General features: G+C 37.9%; 1 protein-coding gene across 1 annotated transcript in view; it reads left to right on the top strand.

The window, feature by feature from the left end:
- The window catches only part of ryr3 (ryanodine receptor 3), a 375,337-nt gene that overhangs the window by 298,444 nt on the left and 50,451 nt on the right, over window positions 1–26,442 (top strand). The window contains 10 exon segments of the mRNA XM_059955616.1: window positions 6,683–6,789; window positions 9,839–9,890; window positions 11,269–11,319; window positions 12,610–12,709; window positions 12,922–13,001; window positions 13,307–13,383; window positions 15,157–15,230; window positions 15,493–15,510; window positions 16,235–16,315; window positions 26,019–26,107. Coding sequence (XP_059811599.1) covers window positions 6,683–6,789; window positions 9,839–9,890; window positions 11,269–11,319; window positions 12,610–12,709; window positions 12,922–13,001; window positions 13,307–13,383; window positions 15,157–15,230; window positions 15,493–15,510; window positions 16,235–16,315; window positions 26,019–26,107 — 729 coding nt within the window.

Raw genomic sequence — 26,442 nt, 5'->3', positions numbered from 1 at the left:
ATTAATACATGGCAGGATTGTTACTTGCCACTTAATGGCCAAGGATTGACCAACACATCCGAGAGAAAGTCTCACTACTTCCTCTTGAAATACAATGACACTATTTTCACAAATCTTCATCCACATATAGAAAGGCATCTTGTTCAGCCACATAAATGCTATGGCTGCCAAAGGTATCTGAGCCTAATTATTCATTAATGAATCCACTTCCTGATTCTCAATAGTGTTGATAGCACCAGCTAAGTAAAAGCTATTCATGACGTTAGTATCTCATACTCCGGTGCTTGTTACCAAACTTGCAGAATGTGCCTCTACTTGATGCAGATGCAGTTTAAGCAGAATCTGGACAGACAGCATGAGTGTACAGGGAGTAGAGTAGGGGGGCTGAGGAAGCAACCATGTGGAGTACCAGTGTTTAAAATAATCGTGATGGAGCTTTTGCTGCCTATCCTAATTGTGGTCTTTTGGTCAAAAAGTCAAGGAGCTAGTTGCAGAGTGAGGCATTAACCCCTCCAGGGACTGGAGATTGTTGATAAGTTTGCTTGGAATAATAGTATTGAAAGCAGAACTGTAGAAAAATAAACAATAATCTGGCATAGCTGTCTTTACGGTCTAGGTGTTCCAGAGTTGAGTGTAAGGAAGTTGCAGTGAGTCGAGTTGTCTGGAAAGTTGGAAATGATGCATGTCATGGCCAGCCATTAAAAGTACTTCATAATGGTAGGTGTTAAAGCCACTGGGCATCAGTCATGAAGGCATCTTATCTTATTTTTCTTTGCTACCAATAGTAAAGTGGTCTTCTTAAAATAGAGGGAACCACAGTCTGAAGCAGAGAGAAGTTAAAAATGTTTGCAATCGGCTACCCAGTTTGATAAGTCTTATGGCATGCTCGTCTCTATTAGTTGAGACACCGAGTTCAAAAGTCAGAAAGTTATGTTGCAGTTTTATAAACCTCTAGTTAAGCCTCATCTGAAGTATTGTACATTGTATAAGGTTCTTGTTGCCCCATTAAAGGGAGGATGTCGAGGCTTTGGAGAGGGTGCAGAAGAGGTTTACCAGGATGCTGCCTGGATTAGAGGGTCTGTGTTATCATGAGAGGCTGGGCAAACTTGAATTTTTTTCTCTGGAGCAGTGGAGACTGAGGGGAGATCTGATAGAGATTGAGAAGATTATGAGAGACATAGATAGAGTAGACAGACAGTATATGTTTTGCAGGAGCCTCAGAACCCACAACACCAGGTTCAGGACCCACACCCATCAGACGGGATTACTTCACTCTCCCAACACACAGCTATGAGACGCACGTTTCGGGAATCTTTATTGCATGTTATTTTTTTTTTGTTTGTTACTTTTTTCTTTTTGTATTTGCACAGTTTATTGTCTTTTGTACATTGGTTGTTTGTCCTGTGTGCCGTTTTTCATAGGTTCTATTGTGTTCCTTTGAATTTACTGCGAATGTCTACAAGACAATGAATCTCAGAGTAGTGTATACTGACATACAGATACTTTGATTATAAATCTGCTTTGAACTTTGAAATGTCTAATGATAGAGGGAATGCATTTAAGGTAAGAGGGGGTCATTTCAAATAAGATGTGAGGAGCAAGCTTTTTACCGAGTGGTGCGTATCTGGAATGCACCGTCTGAGATGGTGGTAGAGGCAGATACATTAGAGACTTCCAGGAGACTTTTAGATAGGCACAAGTGTGAGAAAAATGAAAGTATATGGGCATTCTGTAGGCAGAAGGGATTAGGTTACCAATTTGATTACTAATTTAATTGGTTTGACACAACATTGTGGGCCCTTTGGCCAAATCCAATGCTTTCCATGGGTTCACCCTCTGGACAATGGATCTGACGTCTGTGACAGTGTCTATAACTTCAGGAGTACTGGAAGCAGGTGTACTGACTCTTCTCTGCCCATACCTATAATTGATCTATACCCTGTTGTATTTTTGATAGTCCTTTACACTGTTCACAATTCCATCTCTCTTGGCGTCATCTAGAAGCTTGCTAAACCACACATTTACATTTTCATAAGAATGTGGGGTTATATAATTGGGAGAAATGTATATAATTCACAATGTACAAACCTCATCTGAGGACCGATTAACAGAGTTTCCAATCCCACCATGGCAGTAAGTTAAATTCAAATGAATAAATAAATCTGGAATTAATAAGTTAGTTTTTAAAATGGTAAATAGAAATTTTCCAGATTGTTTAAAAACTCTTAGTTCAAAATGGCCTTTAGGGAAGGAAATCTGCCATTGTAACGCTTCTGATCTTTCTCTGATCTGTGACATACATTTATATTACTTGTTTCTCAACTGAAATGATATAGTTAACCACTTGCTTCAAGGACATGGAGAAATGACCATTAGTACTGAGTTGTCAACAACATCCCGATCTCAAAAATGAATTTAAAACAAACATTTAAGACGGAGAAATCTATATGATGACAACAGAAAATTGAATGGACACTGGTACACCTTTGTTTACATCAGTATTAATATTCTGGATAACAGTGTTCTTAACATAGTGAGTTTGTGGATGATGCCATACTTGGTAGTGTAGTATTCAGTTAAGAAGGTTAGCTAACCTTACAACAACAGTATAGGTAGAAAAATTCCTGAAAATGGCAACACACAATAGACTGGGTGGAGAGTAAGGCATTTAGCACACTAGTCTTCATCAGTCAGGGTTTGAGTACAGGAGTTAGGATGGATTGATCCAACATATGATTCACATCATAGTAGCCAAACTATAGGAAGGATGTAATTAAGATCATAAGACTTAGGAGCAGAATTAGGCCACTCAGCCCACCAAGTATGCTCTGCCGTTCTATTATGACTGATTTTTTATCCCTCTTAAACCTATTCTCCTGCCTTCTCCCCATAGCCATTGATGCTCTGCCTAACTAAGAACGTATCAACCTCTGCTTTATCTTGCCATTCACAGCCAAATACTCACCACCCTCTGTCTAAATAAATTTCTTCTCATCTTTGTCCCTCGATTCTGCAGCTGTGCCATTTGGTTCTAGACTCACCCACAGCAGGAAACATTCTCTCCTCTCCAATTCCGTTTAGGCTTTTCAGTCTCTAATAGGTTTCAATGAGATCCTCCCGCATTCTTCTAAACTCTAGTGAGTACAGGTCTAGAGCCGTCAAATGCTCCTCATGTGTTAACTCTTTCATTCCCAGAGTCCTTCAAATGAATCTTCTCTGGACCCTCCAATGCCAGCATACCTTTTCTTAGATAAGGGGTGCAAATCTGCTTACAATGCTCCAAGTGCGGTCTGAACAATGCATTATAAGCATCACATCACTTACATTCTAGTCCTCTTGAATGAATAATAAGATTGCATTTGCCTTTCTCACCACTGACTTAACCTGCATGTTAACCTGCACAAAGACTCCTAAGTCCCCTTGCACCTCTGATTTTTGAATTTTCCTACCATTTACAAAATAGTCTACACCTTTATTCCTTCTTCCAAAGTGCATGACCATACACTTCCCCACACTTTATTCCATCTGCCACTTCTTTGACCATTCTCCCAATCCATCCGTTCTTCTGCAGACTTCCTGCTTCCTCGACACTACCTGCCCCTCCACCCATCTTCATATCATCTGCAAACTTGAAAACAAAGTTATCAATTCTGTCGTTCAAATTGTTGACATCTGAGGTGAAAAGAAACGGTCCCAGTACTGACCCCTGTGGTACACCACTTCTCATCGGCAGCCAACCAGAGAAGACCACCTTCTTTCCACCTCTCTGCCTCCTGCCAATCAGCTAATCTATCTAAGCTTGTAACTTTCCTGTAATACTATGGGCTTTTATCTTGTTAAGCAGGTTCATGTGCAGCACCTTGTCAAAGGCCCTCTGAAAATCTAAGTAAACAACATCCACGGATTCTCCTTTGTCTATCCTGCCAGATTTTTTTTCCTTAAAGAATTCCAACAAGCTTGTCAGCTAAGATTTCTCCTGAAAACATGCTAACTTTGGCCTACTTTATCATTCACCTCCAAGTATCCCAAAATCTTAACCTCAGTTATGTATACCAACATCTTCCCAACCACTGAGGTCAGGCTTACTGTCCTGTAAGTTCTTTTTTTCCCGTTCCTTCCTTTCTTGAACAGCGGAGTGACATTAGCAATTTTCCAGTCCTCTGGAACCATTCCAGTATCTAGGGATTCTTGAAAGATCATTACTAATGCCTCCACAATCTCTTCAGCTACCTCTTTCAGAATTGTAGGAATAGTTCATCTGGTCCAAGTTATTTATCTGCCTTTAGACCTTCCAGCTTCCCAGGCACTTTCTTTGTAACAATAACTACACTCACTTTTGCTCTCTGACACTCTTGAATTTCTTGCGTACTGCTAGTGAAGACTGATGCAAAATACTTATTAAATTTGTCCAGCCATTTCTTTGTCCCCCATTACTACCTCTCCAGCATCATTTTCCAGCAGCCCAATATCCACTCTTGCCTCTCTTTTACTCTCTGTGTATCTGAAAAATCTTTTGGTGTCCTCTTTATTGGCTTACCTTCATATTTTTCTCCTTATGTTTTCTTTTAGTTGCCTTCTGTTGGTTTTTGAAAGCTTCCCAATCTAACTTCCCACTAATTTTTACTATATTATATGCCCTCTCTGTTCCTTTTATTTTGACTTGGACTTTCCCTTGTCAGCCACAGTTGCATCATCCTGCCTTTAGAATATTATTTCTTCTTTGGGATGTTTCTATCCTGCACCTTCTGAATTACTCCCAGAAACTCCAGCCATTGCTGTTCTGACATCATATCCCTGCTAGTATCCCCTATCAATTAACTTTGGCCAGCTCCTCGCTCAGTCGTCTGTAATTCCCTTTATTCCACTGACTTTATCTCCTCCCTCAAACTGCAGGGTGAATTCACTCATATTATGATTGATCACTGCCTTCCAAAGGTTCCTTTACCGTAAGCTTGCCAATTAAATCTGATTCATTACACAACATCCAATCCAGAATTAAGTTGAAAAGGGTGCAGAAATCCCCAATTAAGCCAAAAAACAGGTGTGGGAAAGGTTCATGGGAATGTTAGCAGGACTGGAGACTTAAATTACAAGAAGAGGTTGGATAGGCTGGGAGTTTTGTTCCTGAAGCTTGACCTTATAGTGGCATCATAGGGCATAGACAAGGCTGGTGTTCACACTCTGTTTCCCAGGTAAGGAAGTCTAAAATTATCTGTGAGAAGGGAGAGATCTAGAAGGATCTGAGATGCAACTTTTTCACAGAGAGTGTTTGGTATCTGGAATGAGCTATCTGAAGAAGCTATGGAGCCAGGTGTAATTACAATGTTTAACAGACTTTCGGACAGGTACAAGGATAGAAAAGGACAAGCAGAATATGTGCCATACCCAAGCAACTGATACTAGCTCAGATAAATCTCTTGATCAGTATAAATAAGTTAGGCCAAAGGGCCTTTCTCCATGTTGTATGATTCTATGATTCAACGTTTTATCATGAGAGAAGGGTACTAGTCAAAAAAGTTAATTAATATTGAGCATAAAAAGGAAAATATAATGAAGCAAAGGCTAATTTATTAATGCATATCAATAATTGGGCCCCTTGCATCAACATGACTTAAGTGTCACGTAGAAATGTAGCACAATTGGTTCAATTCCTCAACGTTATAACAGAACAGCAGGAAGTCATACAAAACAGACCTGAACATGTCATTTTACTCGTGGCAATAGTAGGGTGAAGAAATTGGGGTGGGGGGGGGGTGGGTGGAGGAAGGTGAGTATAGAATCTGTTACAGGAATTAAAGAGAGAAAAACATGAGAGCGAAAGAATCCTCGGCTTCCTTTAAGAACCCAGATTCCTGTGATTCAAGGGAAGGTTAAAGAGAAGATATTACTGATTATGAAGTTAGAGCCTGGTCTGTCTATTTAAGAAGGAATGCTCCTGATGGAGTCTGGTGTCCCATTACTGAGATAAATGTGCAATCATGCAGAGTGGTGTGAGAAGCCAGTGTGCTGAACTGTTCCTAATAACCCAAGCCTGATTTCCAGCAGGTGAAAAAATGAAATATCCAACCTGAATAATATACATACATTTCACTCCAGTGTTAGAGAGCTTGGCAACTACACACACAAGGATTTATTTCAAGCCTTCTCCTGGTCTTTTGCCACAGGTCCAATGTTGACTGGATTCTGTAGGTGAAAAATTCTCAGGTTTTATCATAAACTATATGCAATAATGTTCTTTCCACAACACTTCTCTGTTTCATCAGTGCTGTCAAAGTAATCTGTTTTGACTTTAACTAAACTACATCCAAGCCATCTAATATATGAGCATGTCTTGTAGGTGACCTTTTCAAAATACCTTTCAAACTATTGAGATTTTATTTTAATCACTTTGAACCTCATGATAATCCTCTAATGTGCTTAATGTACACACTAAAACACTGTAAATAGAAAGCCTATGATTGAAATGGTTTCTCTTTGTTTTTAGATGAAAAGCTAATGCAAAACATTATGCTGCTTTGGCTCTCTTCTACTTACTTTGTTTTCATATTTCAAGTTAACACCACTGCTTAATAATTTTAAACAGATGCCAAACATGAGTGTTCTTATAACAATATGCACTAGCTTTAGTTTTTGCAAGCTGTTGCATCCACTTGGACAAAAACAAACCTTTAAATGTGCTTAGAAATCCACAACTGCGTCAGAAGAAGAGGAGGAAGAGTCTGAGAAGGCACCTGACCCACTTCATCAGCTTATACTACACTTCAGTCGCACTGCCCTCACTGAACGAAGGTACAATAAAGACCTTGCTCTACTTTTGTAAAATTGACTATATTGATGTTATAAAAGGTAGCTCAACTGGAAATTAGGGGGAAATACTTCTGTGTTCAGGGAATTTATAAATGTGCATTATGTTATTGTAGGGCATTAAATGGTAGGGCATTGAGGAATGCAGAGGAACAGAGAGATCTAGGAATAATTGTGCATAGTTCCCTAAAAGTGGAGTCTCATGTAGATAGGGTGGTGAAGAGGGCTTTTGGAACGCTGGCCTTTATAAATCAAAGCATTGAGTACAGAAGTTGGGATGTAATGCTAAAGTTGTACAAGGCATTGCTAAGGCCAAATTTGGAATATTGTGTGCAGTTCTGGTCACTGAATTATAGGAAAGATATCAATAAATTAGAGAGAGTGCAGAGACGATTTACTAGGATGTTACCTGGGTTTCAGCAATTAAGTTACAGAGAAAGGTTGAACAAGTTAGGTCTCTATTCATTGGAGTGTAGAAGGTTGAGGGGGGATTTGATCGAGGTATTTAAAATTTTGAGAGGGATAGATAGAGTTGACGTGAACAGGCTGTTTCCATTGAGAGTAGGGGAGATTCAAACGAGAGGACATGATTTGAGAGTTAGGGGGCAGAAGTTTAAGGGAAACACGAGGGGGTATTTCTTTACTCAAAGAGTGATAGCTGTGTGGAATGAGCTTCCTGTAGAAGTAGTAGAGGCCAGTTCAGTTGTGTCATTTAAGGTAAAATTGGATAGGAGTGGAGGGTTATGGGCTGAGTGCGGGTAGGTGGGACTAGGTGAGATTAAGGGTTCGGCACGGACTAGGAGGGCCAAGATGGCCTGTTTCCGTGCTGTGATTGTTATATGGTTATGTTGCCCACTGTTCTTCAAGCTTGTAGTAAGATGATCTCCCATGAAAGGTATTCAGTAATATAAGAAATAGAAGCAGAAAGCATGATTAGTTCCATTGAACCTGCCTCATCTTTCAAAAGGTTATGCTTGATCCTTTGCCTCAATTCTAATTTCTTATCCGTTCCCATTCTCCTAATTCATCAAAGAATTGATCTGAACAGCTGAGGTAAAAACAATATAAACAGTGCATTACCTATTGAGTAAAGAGACTTCTCCGAGTATGATCCTGAGTGATTGATAGTTTGTCCTGATAATGTGGTCAATGAACTCTGGACTTTATAGTTGGAGGCATAGCTGCTTAGCATTCAGTCTTGTCACTCCTTCTCAGCATCAGTGAGGTTACAGCTTATTCCTCCAAAACTGCACAGAGGGCGGGTACATTCTGTACCATCTCTCTTCATTGGACCGGCCTTTCTTCCCTGCAAATCAGAATATCATGAACTCAATGGCCAGACCTATACTTGCGGATCCAGGTGTGGACCTGGAGACCTCTTTATTCTTCTTCTACAACGTTCTCACCATGAAGCCCAGCATAGTAGGTCAACTGATGTAGCTGCCTGTTAATTTTGTGTTCACCCACCCTTTTGTTTAAAAATATTCCACTTTTTTACTCCTTCTGCCACCCCAGCCCACATTCTGTGTTTCTCTGCATCTCCTCTGTAAACTCACTTTCTCACTCTCCTGTTTTGCAATATCTTGTGATGCGAGCTAATCTGAATACATTTCAACCATTATTAATAAATAGTTGAGGGTTCAGTACTATTGTTTGAAGCATTCCATTGCTATTATGCTCATATGCTGCCCATAAACTCCTGAATCCTTATTTTATACAATAAGCTTTTGTCTATTACTAGAACAAACGTCTTTAGCAAATCTATATATACCACAGCCACTAATTTTTCCCTTTGTATCTTAGCTCATTACAAACACAAAGATCCAGATTAGATTTGCCAAACATTAGTTCTATTTATATAATCACATTAACCCCTTTTTAATGTATTATGATTTTCAAAGTGTCCAGTTTTCAAATACTTGAAAATGTCTAGCAAGATGTTTCATGTTATACCTCTCCTTTGTTGAAGAGATATCCCATTGGCAACCTTCAAATCAATTAACACAGTTTCCAAGTCTAAATAATGTTTGAAAATTACACAAATGAATCCATTGTCTTTGCAGCTACCTCTGTTAGAACCCTATGGTGTGAGGAATTTGAGTCTGGGGAGTTGTGGTCTTTTAACCCTAATAATGTATCCAATGCTTTCTCAGAATACAGAAAATTCTTCACACTCATTGAAGCCTACTTCTACACAATATTTTTGTATTTTTTTATATAATGTTCTATGAAGGCAGGCGACGTGTGTTCAGTAGTCATCCGCCTTATTACTGCAGTTTAATTTGGTCTTATCTTTGCTTCAAGTGACTCCAGGTTGCATTTTTCATTGGCTTTTTCTGGGATATTCAGAACAATTAAATTCATTTGATAATATTTGATTTGAGACTGAAAACCTACCTCAACATTATTTTGTAATTTTCAAATTGTAGTCATTTTCTGTGCTGCTCAGTTGTGAACCTAAGCTGTGGTTCAATAAGAAGTTACAAGCTGAGGGAGGAAGTGACGCCAATAGCCAACAAGTGTGAACTCAATTTCAGAAAAGAGGCTCGTAACTGCCATTCCCATTTCTTCTCGTTTTATGAGATTGTGCTGAAAGTGATGAATACTTTGTTCTTCGTATCGTAAACGCTTGCTTCTGTTCCCAAAGAGCTCATCCTGACCTAAAACCTGAGATCTCAGTAGTCGCTGGATGTTTGCAAAACGTCATTGCAACTGCTGCAACGGTTATATCTTTGCAAAACACACAAAATGCTGGAGGAACTCAGCAGGCCGGGCAGGTTCTGATGAAGGGGCTCAGATTCTTTCCCATAGATTCTGCCTGGACTGCTGAGTTCCTCCAGCATTTTGTGTGTGTTTCTTAGATTTCCACCATCACCAGATTTTCTCTTGTTTGTGACAGTTATATCTTCTACTGTTTATAAGATTCTATATATATGATCATGTTAACCAAAACATGAGTTTTTATCAGAAGTTGTACGCAATAAAATATGACAACGGTGCAGAATTAATTAATCCCTATACCACCTGTTTGCAGTGCAATTGGAGAGGACCCTTTATACCTTGCATATGCTGACATGATGGCAAAGGTAAGCTCTCTGGAGTGTTGGAGAAATAAAGCATTTCTTTGGCTAAAGCCATACTGTTCAAACTGTTCCTATGTCCCGTTTTGTTCATCATCATGCAGATGACGGGGTGCAAAGGGAAGTCACCAATACTCATCATCTGGCTTCTATTAGATGAAGAAAAGGGGTGGAGATGCACAGACACTTGGATTATGGTGGAAACAAAATTAAATATCAATTGTGAAACGATGCACACTGTCCTAATGATGATAAATTTGAGCCAAGCCTCAACAAGGAGGCTTTACTCAGCTTTAGTCAACAGAGCTGAGTGTAATGATTAAAATATGAATAGCAAAAGCCCTAAATAGCAATGAATTCTGAAGGGAAATGTACTGTAAATAAAATGATTTGTTAGCAAGATAATAATAGTGGGGGGGGCTGAGCAGAATGTCAGGTAGATTGGTGAGGTTAACCCATGGTGTAGAGGCCCTTCCGAAAAGGGAAGGAACTACTACTTATAAGGCACCAACAATAGTTATTGAAAAGTCAAAATAAAATTATTGACCTGACATATCAACTCTATTTCTTCCTCCACATGTTACTTGACCTCCTGAATATTCCTAGTATTTTCAGTGTAAAACCAGCAATGGATAGGAGGAGTAGAGGATAGCTGTGGCCTTTGCACCCTCCACTCTTCCTCACAGCTTCAGATGTAGGTTGTCTATATTTGTTGCTATTTACAGAAGCACAGTGGCTTCTGGAGGGCCTGACCTGTTCAGCCTCGTAATTATGATGCAAGCATATATGGAGTCCAAATACTTGAGCTGTGCATGATTCAATTGGATGATGACTGAAGAGTTTGTACACCTGCATTCCCCTCCAGTTGGCTTTGTTCATGTACTTGAGAGTACAGTCACTGACTGGGTATTGACTAGGAAATAGAATCTTCAAAATACCCGAAATGATTCTGAATAATTGCAGATTGCTACAATAATCATGTCATTGATCCTCTTTTCCACAAAACCCTCTTTGTCAGTACTAAGGAGTCCAACTCAATGGTGTCTGTGGAATCAAACTTAAAATTTTGATCAACTCATTAATTGTTAATTGATCTGTTCTTAGATAGCAGAAGATCTGATAAGACAATATGCAATAATTGAGGTTAGAATGCCAGCCTTATGACCAACCAGCCTTGTGGTCATAGACTTTAACTTATTCAAATGGTAATGTGTTTTCTGGCTTGGATAAATCTGTATTTTGGAATCTACTAAGGTTAGAAATGATAATGCTACTGAAATTAATGCTTTTTTTTTTGCAAACTTTGTTTTACAAAGACATTGCAATGCCTGACTGGCTTGCTGAGCAAAAGTACCTAATTTTAATGTTTTGATTCAATGCTTAGAGCTGCCATGTTGCTGAAGAAGAAGATGAAGAGAAAGAAAAAAGCTTTGAAGTAAGTTGATAAAAGCAAGTTGTCAAAAATTGAGCTTGTTTATTCTGCAAAATTGCCTAATTCTTTAAAATAATATCCTTTTGTTGTGCTAAAAATAGACAATAATGTCAGTGATACTGGAGTATGAAAAGGTTTGTAGTAATGTACAATGGACTCTGCTATTTGATGGGCATTGAAATCCTGAGTCGTTGAGTTCCCAAGACATTTCTCCACGACATGTTAATCTACAGTTTATGCAAAACAAATCTGAAGCAATTATCCCAGTGTAAAGTGACAGAAAACAAACCCATTCAATTAAATGCTGTGATGAATATCACTCAATTGTTTAGAAAATGCATTGCACCTTTATAATTCTAAACAGATGCTACAGTTAGCACTATTAACGTCAGATGTCCTGCAAAAAAAACTCATGAACATGATTTTTCAAAAAATTTTTAGATCGGTTTTCAGCAAAAATGGTGCCTATGTGGACCCAACTAACAGTTGCAAGAGGGTACCAGACTGATAGAAAATCACTGATTTGCTGAACCCTGGGGAGAGCAATTCTTTGTGATGGCCACTTTAGAAAAGGAAAACCTAGGAGAGAATAAAGCAGCAACCTGCACTGTGTGGCCACCTAGCATGATCATCTGGCTGAAATATCTGAGGGCACATTTGGCATCATGGCATTTTCAGCTGTGTGTATTGGTCTACTTAAGCCATCAGTAATGCGGTAGTTAAAGCCCACCCTTCTTTACATTTGATCTGTGGACCTCACAGTCAAAATGGGAGAAGGCTATAATGGAATACCAAATGGTATCATTTTATTTACATTATATTGATCATAGTAAGTTCTTTATGAGAAAATAAGGTTTATGTCACAGGTTTGTTAAACTATAGTCCATTAGTTTGATTGCCCAAGGGTAACTAATCAAACAGGATATATTAGGGGTGATTATGCAAAGTGACTATAGCATTGTATATCTGCCCCTTTACTGTCAAATCAGTTCATGAACACAACCTCAACACTTCTCTACAATTCATTTTGTTCTGGAAGCTTTGGGGATTGAGAGCTGGCATTTTGAGAACACCTTTTGAAGCCCCTTGTGAAAATGTAAAAGTTATTTTAAAATGAGTGAGTTTTTAAAATTTACCCTGAATTTTGTTTGCAATGGTACAGGTAAAAATATTTTGTGTTATATTTCCCCTTTATTATGAATTATTACAAACTGTATTCTCAAATATTCCCTTTAAAAACTGTGTATTTCCTGGCAATGTACATTAAAATTGATTGTATTTGTGTTCCACAAGGAAAAGGAAATGGAGAAACAAATGACACTTTACCAGCAAGCAAGGCTTCACCAACGTGCCGCAGCCGAGATGGTTCTACAGATGATTAGCGCAAGCAAAGGTAGATTATAACCATGGTAACATGACACCAAACCAGATTATTTACCAACTAGCTGTTGCTAAAGCACTTATGAATATGGATTGTGTTTTGTGGTTGAAGTACAAGGAATGGATGGATACAATTTTATATGTTGTTCTGTTACTATTGTGTTAATTTAACTATTCTAAGTTTGTCTTTGCCATTGTCCTTCATAACTTTATATTGTTTTACAGGTGTATTAAGCCCCATGGTGACCACAAGCTTGAAGCTAGGTATTGCCATTCTGAATGGTGGTAACCCTGATGTTCAGCGGGTAAATCAATATTTGCAATTAAAGCCTCTGTGCTAGTTTGAATAAAGTTTGAAAAAAACTATCTTGTTTATAAGTAGGCTGATTTATTTATCTGTGCACAAAAGCGATTATTTTAAAACATTAATTAAAGAATAAAAAATGAAGCAAATTAGCTTTGAAGTTGGCTCTAAAAAACTGCACTGATAGGAATCATAAATACAGAAGGAAACTATTAATTGCATTTATTTAGCATAGGCTATGGAGGTGAATAAAAATACACCATATTTGCTAAATATTTAACACATAGCCTATTACTTTTTCTTTAGAAAATGTTGGACTATTTGAAAGAGAAGAAGGAAAGTGGCTTTTTCAGGAGTCTATCTGGATTAATGCGATCCTGCAGGTAAAAGAACAAAATTAGCTAAATATACATGGGGTTGTGTTGAATTTGCAATTGCCTTTCTGTAGGTTTATTAGTTTGTATATAGTCCTGCTTATTTATGCAACTCTGAAGATTTTGTTCTCTGAGTAAAGGTAGGATTGCACCTGAATGGTTTTAGCATATCTATTATTCATTGTCTATTTTTTTCCTAAAAATTTTGCTGTGGAACTTCTAGTACCACAGTGTAGTAATTTGACACATTTTAAGTGTTCTGCAGAACCTTATAGGGTACTAGAAGTCACTTATATTGGTGAAGTGTGTAGGACCGCTTGCCCACTTGTTATCAGTTCTGGTGGTACTTTGCAGTAGTGGTTTAAAACATTCCAAACTGCTGAGATTTGTAATTATATGCTGTAGATTAATGGTGCCAGAGCATGAAAGCGACATTGTAATTCATAATCATGACAGTTTCACAATAGATAGAGTATCAACAGATGTGCAACCATGTTCAGAATTTCCCTGAAATGCAGAGGTTCTGAAAGTGATGTTTCATAATTTAAAAACACTCTACAGATTCATATTTCCTTGGAATTTAAGTATCATCATATCACAAATTATAGCATTTGTTTTGCATAATCAGGCTGAAAATCACAAGGTATTCTATTTCAGTAATGATATCAATCACCATCAATATAGCTCCTTTAAAATGTAAAATTTTAGAGTGCTGGCTGATAATCTATACAAGCCTCCTGTTTAAGAATGTGAATGTGATTTATTTGCATAAGGAAACATGATAAAAATGTTTCTAAAGTAAAAGTGGTCAAAAGCAGTTGGAAAGCTGGTATTAATAACAACTGGGTTATTAATTTTCAGCTGGTGTGTGAGACAGAGTTAATATTTCAGGTCAGAACCAGGTAATGTTAGAAAACAGAAGATGTTTTAAATTGCTTAGAAAGGGGAAGAGTGAAAAGAACAAATGAAATGACTTTGATAGAGTAGCTACCTAGAGACAGCAGATAACTTAATTCTATGTCAGTTCTGAAAAGGTGAACAAGGCTTGAATAATGGCAACTAATCTATCTGGAAAAGATGTAAGTAGAGTGAGCTGAATGAGAAGAGTGGACAAGAGAAACATATGCAGGAAATGCCAGGTACCGGATGCAGAAGTTGTCAGAAACCTGGAGTAAATGGGAATGTCAGAAAAGACCAGGAAATTAGGTGGTACCTGTGGAGGGAAAATAGGTCTGAGTTGATGTTGCCTCAAAGCTAACCTTCTCTGATGCAAGAAAAGCTGATGATCTGAAATTGTTCCATTCAACGCTGAATTCCAACAGTAGGCCTATTTGGAAAATGAACCACCACAATTCCTTGAGCCTAGATTGGACTTTATTGAAAAACTATAAGAGGCCAATCACAAAGAACCTGGAATGGTGGTAATAGAGCAATCAAGTGACAGACAACTGCAAGCTTAGGGTCAGGCTTCTATAGTTAATAGCAAAGATATTCTGCAAGGTTTTTCCAACGCAGAGCAGAAATGACCTCTGCAAGGTTTTTCCAACGCAGAGCAGAGATGACGTCTGCAAGGTTTTTCCAACGCAGAGCAGAGATGACGTCTGTTTTTTTTTGAAAATCCCATCTCTGTGCTATCCAGTGTTAACTTAGTTATATTTTATTTCAATGTGGTGATATATTGAATATCATTTAAAGAACAGTCCAATTTAATAATTACTCAATCTCCCCATAAGAGAAGCAACTTTTGCACTTGGTTCATTGTTTCCATTTATGTAATTTTAGCATCCTTGACTTGAATGCCTTTGAGAGACAAAACAAAGCAGAAGGTTTGGGAATGGTATCTGAAGATGGAACACGTAAGAACTATGTATTTTATCATGTCATTAGAACAGTAACAAGTTTATCCAGCAGAAATACGCAAATGTTACCGAATTATATTCTGTAATTGTACCTTTATTATTTTAATACTATGACATTCTCATTGCTGAATGTAACTTGTCTTTCAAGTTCATATTGTTATGACTAATGTTTTGTTATTTTATTTGGGATAATTTATTAATAAATCATTTACTCAGATTCTTTTCTCCTCCCTTGAACCTTTAAACCATTGATCCACAGTCGTTGTTCGTGAACATGGTAAATACATGGTTTGGATATTTTTGAATGCAAACTGACCAAATGTGCACCAGAAAAAGTACTAATACAATATTAATATTTTTTAAAATTTGGAATTATCACCCTTTAATAACCAATGGATGTTAATTGAGAGTTTTTTTCTGGTCCATTGAAAATGCTTATTTTGTGACTTGCATTGAGTATAATTTGAAAATGCTTGTTTGTTAGAATTCTTACAGACAACTGATGTTTGTTGATGAGGAATGCATTTTAAGATAAATCAAATAGAAAGGTTATTATTTTCTTAACATGGTTTGATTTAATTTTAAATCCTTGTGGATGCTGTTCGAATGCACTTTAGAGCTTTGTGTGTGTGTGTCTTTTTAACAGCATCAATTTTCAAAGTGTGTATTTGCATTAGCTTTGCACTTGTTTTTATTGTTGATTATTTATTGATATGCATAAAAAAGTCAATAATTTAAGTCTGTAGGAATGTACATGAAAATGTTTAAAATGTTTAAAATTTGCCCTTTCGCCAAATGTTCTATTACAAAAAAATATAGAGTTTGAAAATAAAAATAAGAACACACCTTAAAGCAATGTGATGAATAGTAATTTTATCTTACAGTATCATGTGAATATTCATCATTTATTAAACCCTGATTTCAAATGGGTTCTATACTGGTGTGCTAAGCGTAAATGTATGTTTAACAGTACGCTTCTCATTTTTCTTCAACCTTGCCAGCTGACAAGGTGTTGCAGAATGATGAATTTACTCGGGATTTGTTTCGGTTTTTGCAACTGCTGTGTGAGGGACATAATGATGGTAAGTTCAGTTCATCTGTGAGCTGGCATGCATCAAAATGAGCTCAAGTACTTGAAAGTAGTGGAGATACAAAAGTAAGCTGTGATTACAAATGGGTTCTTATAGGAAAGAATCTTATTATGAACAAACTTATTTGTAATATTCTCTGAACTGTGTTACTTCCAAAAAGTTATTTTTTTGCATCATTTGATTAGGTAAAAGTAATAATGTATGTACACCAATTATTCATGCAATGATGTGGCTTTAAATGCTCCATTCAGTTTTATAATTCTGCATTAGTTGGTTTCATCTGATTTCCCCTCTGTGAAACACTGAGTGGGATCTGTTTTGCCTCACTGACTATATTAATTAGCAACTTGAAGAAATGTAATGCTTGGTGTGTTTTGAAATTTGCAAATGATAGTTCTCCTTGTGACAAGGTGATAAATGTAGAAAAAAACTCATTAAGTAAATTTGCACCTGATTTTAATATGCATAATAAACAAGAGGTTGGTTTCTCTGTTGATTTAGTGAGTTTAATTGTCCAGTGTCTGAATCACTTTGATCAAAGGTTTATTCCAAATTCTGAACGCACAACCTTATGTCAGGATCATATTATTGCCTCAGAGGACTGGCAGCTTGCCTGTACTCCCTGTTGATACATATGCATGAACAACTTGTATTTGGGCAAAATACCAATAGCATCTTGAGAAATGTACTCAACAACAAAAATTAAAATCAATGCCCAATATCAAATATGGAAGGAGAAAACAATTAAAATGATAGTAAACCCTTACCCTGAAATAGGAAATGTGTAAACATAAAAAAGTATTTATTTTGGGAAAAAGGAAATAATTGGGCTTAATTGATCACTCACCAAAGTCTTCCATGTGGAACTGTTACCAAAGTAAATATTACCATAATACTATAAGAGCAGAATTAGGCTATTTGGTCCATCAGGTCTGCTCCACCATTTGAACATAGCTGATTTATTTTCCCTCTCAGCTCCATTCACCTGCCTTCTCCTCATAATCTTTGATGCCCTCACTAATCAAGATAGTATCAATCTCCATTTTAAATATACTCATTGACTTGGTGTCCAGAACCATTTGTGGCAAAGAACTTCACAGATTCACCACCCTCTAGCTAAAGAAATTCCTCCTAATTTATTTTTTTAAAGTGATATCCTTGTATTCCAAGGCTGTGCTCTCTGGTCCTTGAATCTAGAATTATAGGTAACATCCTTTCCACTCTATCTAGGACTTCCAATACTTGATAACTTTCATTGAGATTCCCCTTTATCAGTTTAGACTCCATCAAACGCTTCTTATACATTAACCTTTCATTCCTGGGATTATTCTCATGAATCTCCTTTGGAACCTCTACAATTCCAGCACAACCTTACTTAGATAAGGGGCCCAAAGCTGCTCACAATGCTCCAACTGTGGTTGAACCAATTCCTTAGAAACTCACAGCCTTACACCCTTGCTTTTATATTTTAGTCATCACGAAATGAATCCTAATGGTGCATTTGCTTCCTTTCTACTGACTCAAATTGCAAGTTAACCTTTAGAGAATTCTGCTTTCGGGCTTCCAAATGCCTCTGTACCTCTGCTTTATGAATGTGCTCTCTATTTAGAAAATAGTCTATGCATTTATACCTATAACCAAAGTGCATGAACATACATTTCATTGCCCGTTCTCTTAATCTGTCCAAGTCCTTCTGCAGAATCCCTGCTTCCTCATCACTACCTGCTTCTCTACCTAACTATTTACTATCTACAAACTTGGCCACAAAGCCATCAATTCCAGAATCAGAATCAAAACCAGGTTTAGAATAACTGACATATGTTGTGAAATATGTTGTTTTGTGGAAAGAGTAAATTGCAAAAAATAATAAAAGAAAGTTGTAAATTACAATAAGAAATATACATATATAAAGTTAAATTAAATTAGTGCAAAAAAAGAGCAAAAAATAAAACAAAATAGTGAGGTTGTGTTCATGGGTTCAGAACTCTGATGCCAGTGGGGAAGAAACTGTTCCTAAAACTTTGAGTGTCAGTCTTCAGCCCCTTGTACTTCCTCATTAATGGTAGCAATGAGAAGTGGGCAAGTCCTGGGTAAATGGTGTCCTTACTTTTAGATGCCACCTTTTGAAGATATCCTTGATGCTTTGGAGGTTAGTGCCCATGATTGACCTGGCTGAGTCTGCCAATTTCTGCAACTTTTGCCTATTCTGTGCAGTGGCCCCTGCATACCAGATGAGGATACAAGCAGCTTGAATGCTTCTCACAGTATCTCTGTAGAAATTTGCAAATCTTTGGTGACATGCCATATATCCTCAAACTGTCATCCGGATCATTAACCTACAATATGAAAAGCAGTTGACCCAGCACCAATAACTCCAAAACACCACTAGTCACTGGCAGCTAGTCAGAAAAGGTCCTCTTTATTCCCACTCCTTGCCTTCTACCAATCAGCCAATTTTTTGCCCATGCTATTATCTTTTCTTGTTAAGCAGCCTCGTCTGTGCACTTTGTCAAAGGCCTTCTGAGAATCTAAGTAAACAACATCCACTGAGTCTCCTTTGTCTATCATGCCTGTTATTTCCTCAAAGATTTCCAACAGATTTGTCAGGCAAGACTTTCCCCGAAGGATACCTTGCAGACTTCAACCTATTTTATGTGTGCTTCCAAATGCCCCAAAACTACATCCTTAGTAATGGACTCTAAAATCTTCCCAACAACTCAAGGCAGTTTAATGGACATATAATTTCTTATCTTTTGCCTCCCTCCCTTCTTAAAAAATGGATTGAAATTTGCAATTTTCCAATCTTCTAGAACCATTCTAGAATCTAGCAATCCTATCACTGCTAATGCCTCCACATTTTATTTAGCTACCTCTTTCAGAACCCAAGGGTGTAGTCCCTTTAGTACAGGTGGTCTTTTTCATTTTCCCTTCTGAATGCTGCTTCGTCTTTGAGATAAACTGATTTTGTATCTTCCATATTACTCACAGAAACTCCAATCATTTCTGCTAGTTTCTTCTTCCAATAATCTCTGGCCAGATCCACTCTTTTAGTTTATAGTTACCTTTACTCAACTGTAATATTGATACATCCAATTTTAGTTTGTCTTTTTTAAACTGCAGGGTAAATTCTATCATATTACTGTTAATTCTATCACAGGCCCTTAAGGTTTCTTTACCTTAAGCTCCCTAATCAAATTTGGTTCATTGAATAGCACCCCATCCAAAATAGTCTTTTCCCTAAGTGGGCTTGACCTCAAGCTACTCAAAAAAAAGTCATTTCACAGGCACCCTAAAAATTCCTTCCTTTGGGACTCAGCACCAACCAGATTTTCCCAATTTACCAACTTATTGAAATTCCCCATGATCTTCATAACATTGCCCTATTCCTTTTCATTTTCCCATTCTAACTTATTCCTCACAGCCTGGCCGCTATTCGGAGACTTCTATATGACTCCCATCAAGGTCTTTTTACCCTTGTAATTTCTTAACTGTACCCATCAAGATTCTACAGCTACATGTCACTTCTTTCTGAGGATTTGATTTCATTTTTTATGAACTAAGAAACCCCATTCCTTCTGTCCACCCACCTATCCTTTCAATAAGATGTGTACCCTTGGATGTTAAGCTCCCAGCTGGGATCTTCTTTGAACCATTACACTATGATGCCCATAACATCATATCTAAATGAAATCAATTCACAAAAGCTTTAAGTTGGTTAAGTAAATCCAACAATGTATCATTATTCAAATATTAATCAAAATAATGTACATCAGTAACGTTATTGGCAAATTTTGAAACTGAATTTTCAGGGTGATATTGTTTTATTAGAGACAGAAAACCATAATGAAACTGAAACATTGAATGTATTGTTCAAAAGAGGGATTTATGGCACTGAGCATATTTAAATTAACAACAGAAGATAGAAGTGGCATGATACAAATCTAGAAAATGTAGTTGCATATTAACGTAAGCAGTTTGCCTAAAGTCAGCAGGATATGTGCTTGTTATTAATAAGCAAAAACTAAGAACAAATTACTTAAATTGCTCACCCCATAACACTTTCCCAATAAAATTATTAAACCATTTGTTGATTACCTTTCTGTAAAGGAAGTTATTTTAATATTCATAAGTTATAAGTTTAAGAATGCATTCTTTGTGAGCACATTGCAATGGGCTTGTTTCTTATTTCGTACTGCTGACCCTGGGAAATCAAATTTACTGGTTTATTGGACACTTTTACTCTACGATTTTACTTGATCAAAGTTAACCTGGCAGGCTACTTCCCTATGTCCACAACAGTGATTTCTGCTCTATCATAAGTGACTCAGCTATCAGCCTTGAACTTCAGTTCTCAGCCTCTCTCAGCCAGAAAAGAGATTGGGTCCCCTTTCTCCTTACTCTCCACCAAACCAGCCTACACATTGAGTAGACCAGGGGTCGGCAACGTTTACCACTGAAAGAGCCAATATGGACCCATTTCCCACAGAAAAGAAAACACTGGGAGCCACAAAACCCGTTGGACATTTAAAATGAAATAACACTGCATACAACGTTTTTTTTTGCCTTTATGCTATGTATAAACAAACTATAATGTGTTGCATTTATGAAATTGATGAACTCCTGCAGAGAAAACGAAATTACATTTCTGCATGCAACAAAAACATTTTGAACTCCAAAAAAAAGACATTGGGTTGAAGGTTACTCCATAGGTAGCCTACCTTGGATCGAAGAATTAAAAGAAAGCGCGCACTGGCGGGTGTCAGGCATTGACAGTGGTGATGTATATTAATACAGATAAAAAACACGTTGTAGCGGTGTAGCGCTACACGCAGCGCTAAAATAAAGACACTGCAGTCAAAGGTAACTTTATTCGAACTAAACAGCCTTGCTTTAAAGCCTCCCTCAACCCGTCCCCATGGGCGTGGATGCTCCAAAAGACACGTACTCACAAACCCCCATAGGCTATCTCCCTTAGCAGGAACGGTGGCTAATTGTGAGCCGGTTCAGATGTGCCAGGAAATGGGGTCTCCACAATGTTTTTAGATTGTACAAGATCACCATAATCTTCAAATTTCGAATTACATTTCAAAAACTAACAAACTACGGGGAGCCGCAGCACAGAGATCAAAGAGTCGCATGCGGCTCCGGAGCCGCGGGTTGCCGACCCTTGGAGTAGACCAAGCTCCACCACCTCCTTTAATGAATTCCACCACCCAATACATATTCCTCTTTCCTTCTCCTTACCACTCTGACCAAACTGTTCCCTCTGTGAAACCTTGGTTTCTTCCTGAGTGTCTACTAACCACTCCCTTTCTCATAATGCAACCAACACCTGCTTTTTTACTTCTTACCCCCTCCCAAACATATCCACAGATGAAGCAGTCATTAACTTGCACTTGGGTCAATTTAGTCTGATGCTTTTGTACTTCTGAATGTATTGACTCCTACGTTATAGAAATCAAATGAAGACTGAGCAGTTGCTTTCAGAACACCTATGTTCAGTCTGCCAGGGCAGTCCTAAGATGCGAAGTCATTAATGCTTAGTCCCACTCCTGCTCAGACCCTTGCCTTTGACTTTCTACACTGTTCCAGAGATGTCTAACTAAAATCAGCATCTCTCTTTTCCTACATTGGTATGTTATAGGGCCTGGGATATTGAACTTAAATATTTCTGAAAACTACCCTTTTTTCCTTCTCCCTGTTGATTTACTGTACCCTTTGTTTGAATTGGTTTCTTTCTTTGTCTTCTGCCTCTGACTGCTAGGCTTTAAAGTCAACAGCCAATCACCTACAGCCCTTCTGTTTCCATCACCTCTGTTCTTCTACAACTTAAAATCTTTTCTCACTTATCCCATTCTGATGAAGGGTCCTTGATCTGAAATATTAACTCTGTTTCTTTCCCCATTGATGCAGCCTTACCTGCTGAGTATTTTTAGCACTTTCTGCTACTGATTTGGATTTCCAAGATCTGCAGTTTGTTGTTCCAATTTATTTTTATGAAATGCTTTCAAAAAAAAAATTTTTAAAGAAGTTGTAGCAAGATTGCTCAAATCAACACGATAACATCGACAGATGCTGGAAATCCAAAACAATACAGAAAAAAATGCTGGAGGAACTAAGCAGGTCAGGCAGCATCTATGGAAAAGAGTAAACGGTTGAAGTTTCAGGCTGAGCCCTTTCTTTAGGAATGGAGAAAAAGATAAGACGTCAGAGTAAGGGAAAAAATTATGAGAAGTCACAGTAAGAAAAAACTTGCCCCTACCCTTTGCCCTCACTACTATTCAGAGCCCCAAACAATCCTTCCAGGCAAGGTAACACTTCACCCGTGAGTCTGTTGTGATCACTTGCTATATCCGGTGCTCTCAATGTGGCCTCCTATATATCAGTGAGACCTGACATAGATTGAGAGACTGCTCTGCCAAACACCTCTACTCCATCCACCAGAAACAGTGGGATCTCCCAATAGCTTCCCATTTCAGTTCTACTTCCCCTTCTTATTCCAACATGTCAGTCCATGGCTTCCTCTACTGTTGCGATGAGGCCACACTCAGGTTGGAGGAGCAACTCCTTATATTCCATCTGGGTAACCTCCAACATGATAGCATGGACATCAATTTCTTGAACTTATGGGAATTACTGCCCCTTCAACATTCCCCATTCCTATTTCCCTCTTTCACCTTATCTCCTTACCTGCCCATCACTTCCTTCTGGTTCTCCTCCCCCTTCCCTTTTTCCATGGTCTTCTACCCTCTCCTATCAGATTCCCCCTCATCCAGCCCTTTATCTCTTTCACCAATCAACTTCCCAGCTCTTTACTTCAACCCCTTCCATTCTCCAGGTTTTACCTATCACCTAGCACCTTACTCCCCTCCCCCACCTTCTTACTCTGACTTCTCGTCTTTTCTTCCTAGTCCTGATGGTCTCAGTCTGAAATGTCAACTGTTAACTTCTTTCCATAGATGCTGCCTGGCCTGCTGAGTTCCTCCAACATTTTGTGTGCATTGCTTTGCTTCCATCAATATATTTTTTCTAGTATGTGTCATATCCAGTGGTGTAAATATTGTTTAAAGGGTAGTATTATACAAAATTCCTTCATTTATTCTAGTGATGAAAGCATATGCAATATGTATATTACCATATTTGGCGTATGCCCAGAAGGGTACATGGAATAAAATTTCAGCAGATTAATTTTAAGAGTATCAATTGCAAGAGAGTCTCATTAAGAATGGTTCAAAGTACTGATAAGAAACAATGCAGAAGATTATAATGCTTTAACCTCCCATCTCATCTTGTTAATTTACATCAAAATCCCTTGTTAATTCTGCAATAACACTGAACATGGCCCAAAATAAACATGCAGAGTTCCTTCATGGGAATCAGGGATAAGTGCAGTGATGAATAGGTAGGGGTTGGTGTGGTGGACAGCTTTGTATTGTGGAGGTTTACTTCAAGGATTGCTGCAGGAAAGCCAAGAGACTTGTCTGGTGGCAGAAAGGTAAATATATGCGAGGGAAGTATTAGAGAGGTGGGGGCTGAATTATTCAGAAATGGATAAAGCTGAAAGAGTTGTGGCAATCTGAGTACCTGTGGAGGTCATTACAAGAAGGCCATGAGGATTAAATGGACTCTGAGGGACACTAGATTCAGCACGGTCATGGAAAGATCCAATCCTTAATCAGGTTGTATAGAACTGTTCTTGTTCTTCCTGGCTCATGGGCAATCATGAAAAGGCACTCCTTGTTCCTTGCAGCATAATTTTTTTGTTTTTGGCAGGCTGAGGTATGAGAAATATGGAAGGCCAATGCTAATGTTGAAACTGAAATAAGAACTTTGAGTACACAGATGAGTGTGTTGCTCATGCCACCTCCTCTAAAACTGGAAGAGTTTCAGTTTGGAGATTTTAGTACAGTGCATTCTGGTTAATTGGCACACATCGGGACCAGTACAGCTTGGCACAATTAAGTGGTGGCTCCAATTAGCCGAAGTTTCATGGAAATACAGAAAAGGTATTAAAAAGCTACCATTTAACTGAGTAACAATTTATGTATTAAATGAAATACATAACAAATTAGGACACCACCAATGTCTCTACAGTCCTAGTATCAGTTCTGATTAGTTATCAGCAGAGGAATTCATCTGTCGTGTTCCTTTGACTGACCTGTAAATGAACAAAATCAGTGCAGACACCTAGTGCCAATATTGGACTGCCTTTATACAATATTAGACAATTGCATCCTCTAAATCTTCATTTTCATTGTAACATTCAAGATGATTGTCAATACCTTCAAATTTGGCATACTTCTTAACTTGTTGAAGTAGTGAAGTAGTTTCATCTTCACTCCTGGCCATTTCTGGCATCTCCAAACCTGAGTGCTTGAAACCGCAGTGAGCAAAACAATCCTGAGTTGTCTTGCTGCTCATTTCTCTCCAACTATCAGTGACAAAAATCAGAGCTTTTTGAACACGAACACACACAACTGACGCTATTTAAATATTGGTCACTTTAAGCACAGTAGTGTCTAACGGGTGCACAAATGCATGTGACTGCTGCCAGTTAGAAATCGGCAACACTCTCCTGCCTTACTTAAGCTGATCCAAATAAATGAAGGAAATCCTAGCTATTTCCTCAATTGAGCTTTTGTTCTTTAAGAGTTGTTCCAAATAAACAGCTGTCCTGATTAAATTATGGCCCAATTAACCAGAATATACTGTATTTTATTTACCCATTTAACATCAACTTGTTTGTTTCAAGGCACTGAGCCAGTCTCTATCAACTCCAAAGCTTTCAACTCAAACATCTGACAGGGTCATTTAATGTTTTTTTTTCTTACATTTTCTGACATATAAACAACAATTTGCTTTTGTAAAGTCCTAGAAAGCTATCACTTCCATTAAGAGACAAAACCAAAGAGATTCAAAGGATTATACGCTGAAGTGTCTATAGTTCCCACTGGCAGCTATCACTTTAAACCAATCGGACTTGATAGTGCGAGCAAAAAATACTGAAACAGCAAGTTCTTAAATGATTTTTCAAAGGGAAACGTGAAACTATACTGCACTGTTACATTATCACAATGAACAATGAAGAAATTACTGGTTATTAATTCATGTAAGAAGTTTAACTTGGTTGGTTGCAGCCAAATTCCGGTTTCTTCTTAGGGAATCCCTTCAGATAAATTGCTTGTTTTGTTGGTTCTGAGGAGACAGATGTGGAAATTGTAGGAATCACTGATTCTCCCATATTCAGGTATTAGGTGCCTGATAAGGTGGTTTGTGAGGTGGTGCCCTCCCTCCATCATTAACACTTCTCTTCTATGGTTCCTGGTGCATGGATTTGAAGTTCTCATTTAAATCTCTTTCTCCACCTTGAACAGTCCAGACCAGAGAACCCCAAGGGTCATGGAGAAGGTTACTTTTCCTCAGGGAGTTTTAGAATCTTTTCCTCTATCCACCTGGTAATCTCTTGCCATGACAAAGTTTGGAAAAGTGTTTCTGTTTCAGGACTTTAGTGCTGGAGAAGTTCCTACCATTTTGCCAAAGAACATGTTGTATCTTCTTTTAAGCCTCGATTATTAGTAACCATCCTATTGTTAGATTTTAATGCTGATTGTGATTCAAGATTTATATTGAATATAAGCTCTAAAGTTATACACATAACATCTAATTGTATAATCTCCAATATTTTAATCCATAGACTTCCAGAATTACCTAAGAACTCAAACAGGAAACACAACTACAGTGAATATCATTATCAGCACTGTAGACTATTTGCTGCGTCTTCAGGTATTCCAAAACTCTGCAGTGATTTTTGTAACAAAGTGGTTGATATTTATGACGCCCTATTTGGGACCAGTGCAGGTAGAAAAAAAAATAAAGTTTCTGCTGCCGTTCTTCATTCTCTGCATACAAAGATCTTTTAGAATGGCTGCTATAGACTGGGAGCCTTGATTATATTTCCAGTCAAGGCCACACTCCATAGAACAATATTGTTGATACCTACTGTATGGAATGCCAGTAATTTCTCAAGGATGGGCTTGAAAGAAAACATAGAACTCATTCTAAATGCTTTTTAAAATATGTCTCAGTAATTTATTGAGTAGCACTATTTTTACAACTTG

Source organism: Hypanus sabinus, chromosome 2, assembly GCF_030144855.1.
Source record: "Hypanus sabinus isolate sHypSab1 chromosome 2, sHypSab1.hap1, whole genome shotgun sequence".
NCBI lineage: Eukaryota > Metazoa > Chordata > Chondrichthyes > Myliobatiformes > Dasyatidae > Hypanus > Hypanus sabinus.
Note: the sequence above shows the minus strand (reverse complement) of the source record. Positions and strands in the feature narration are given on the sequence as shown.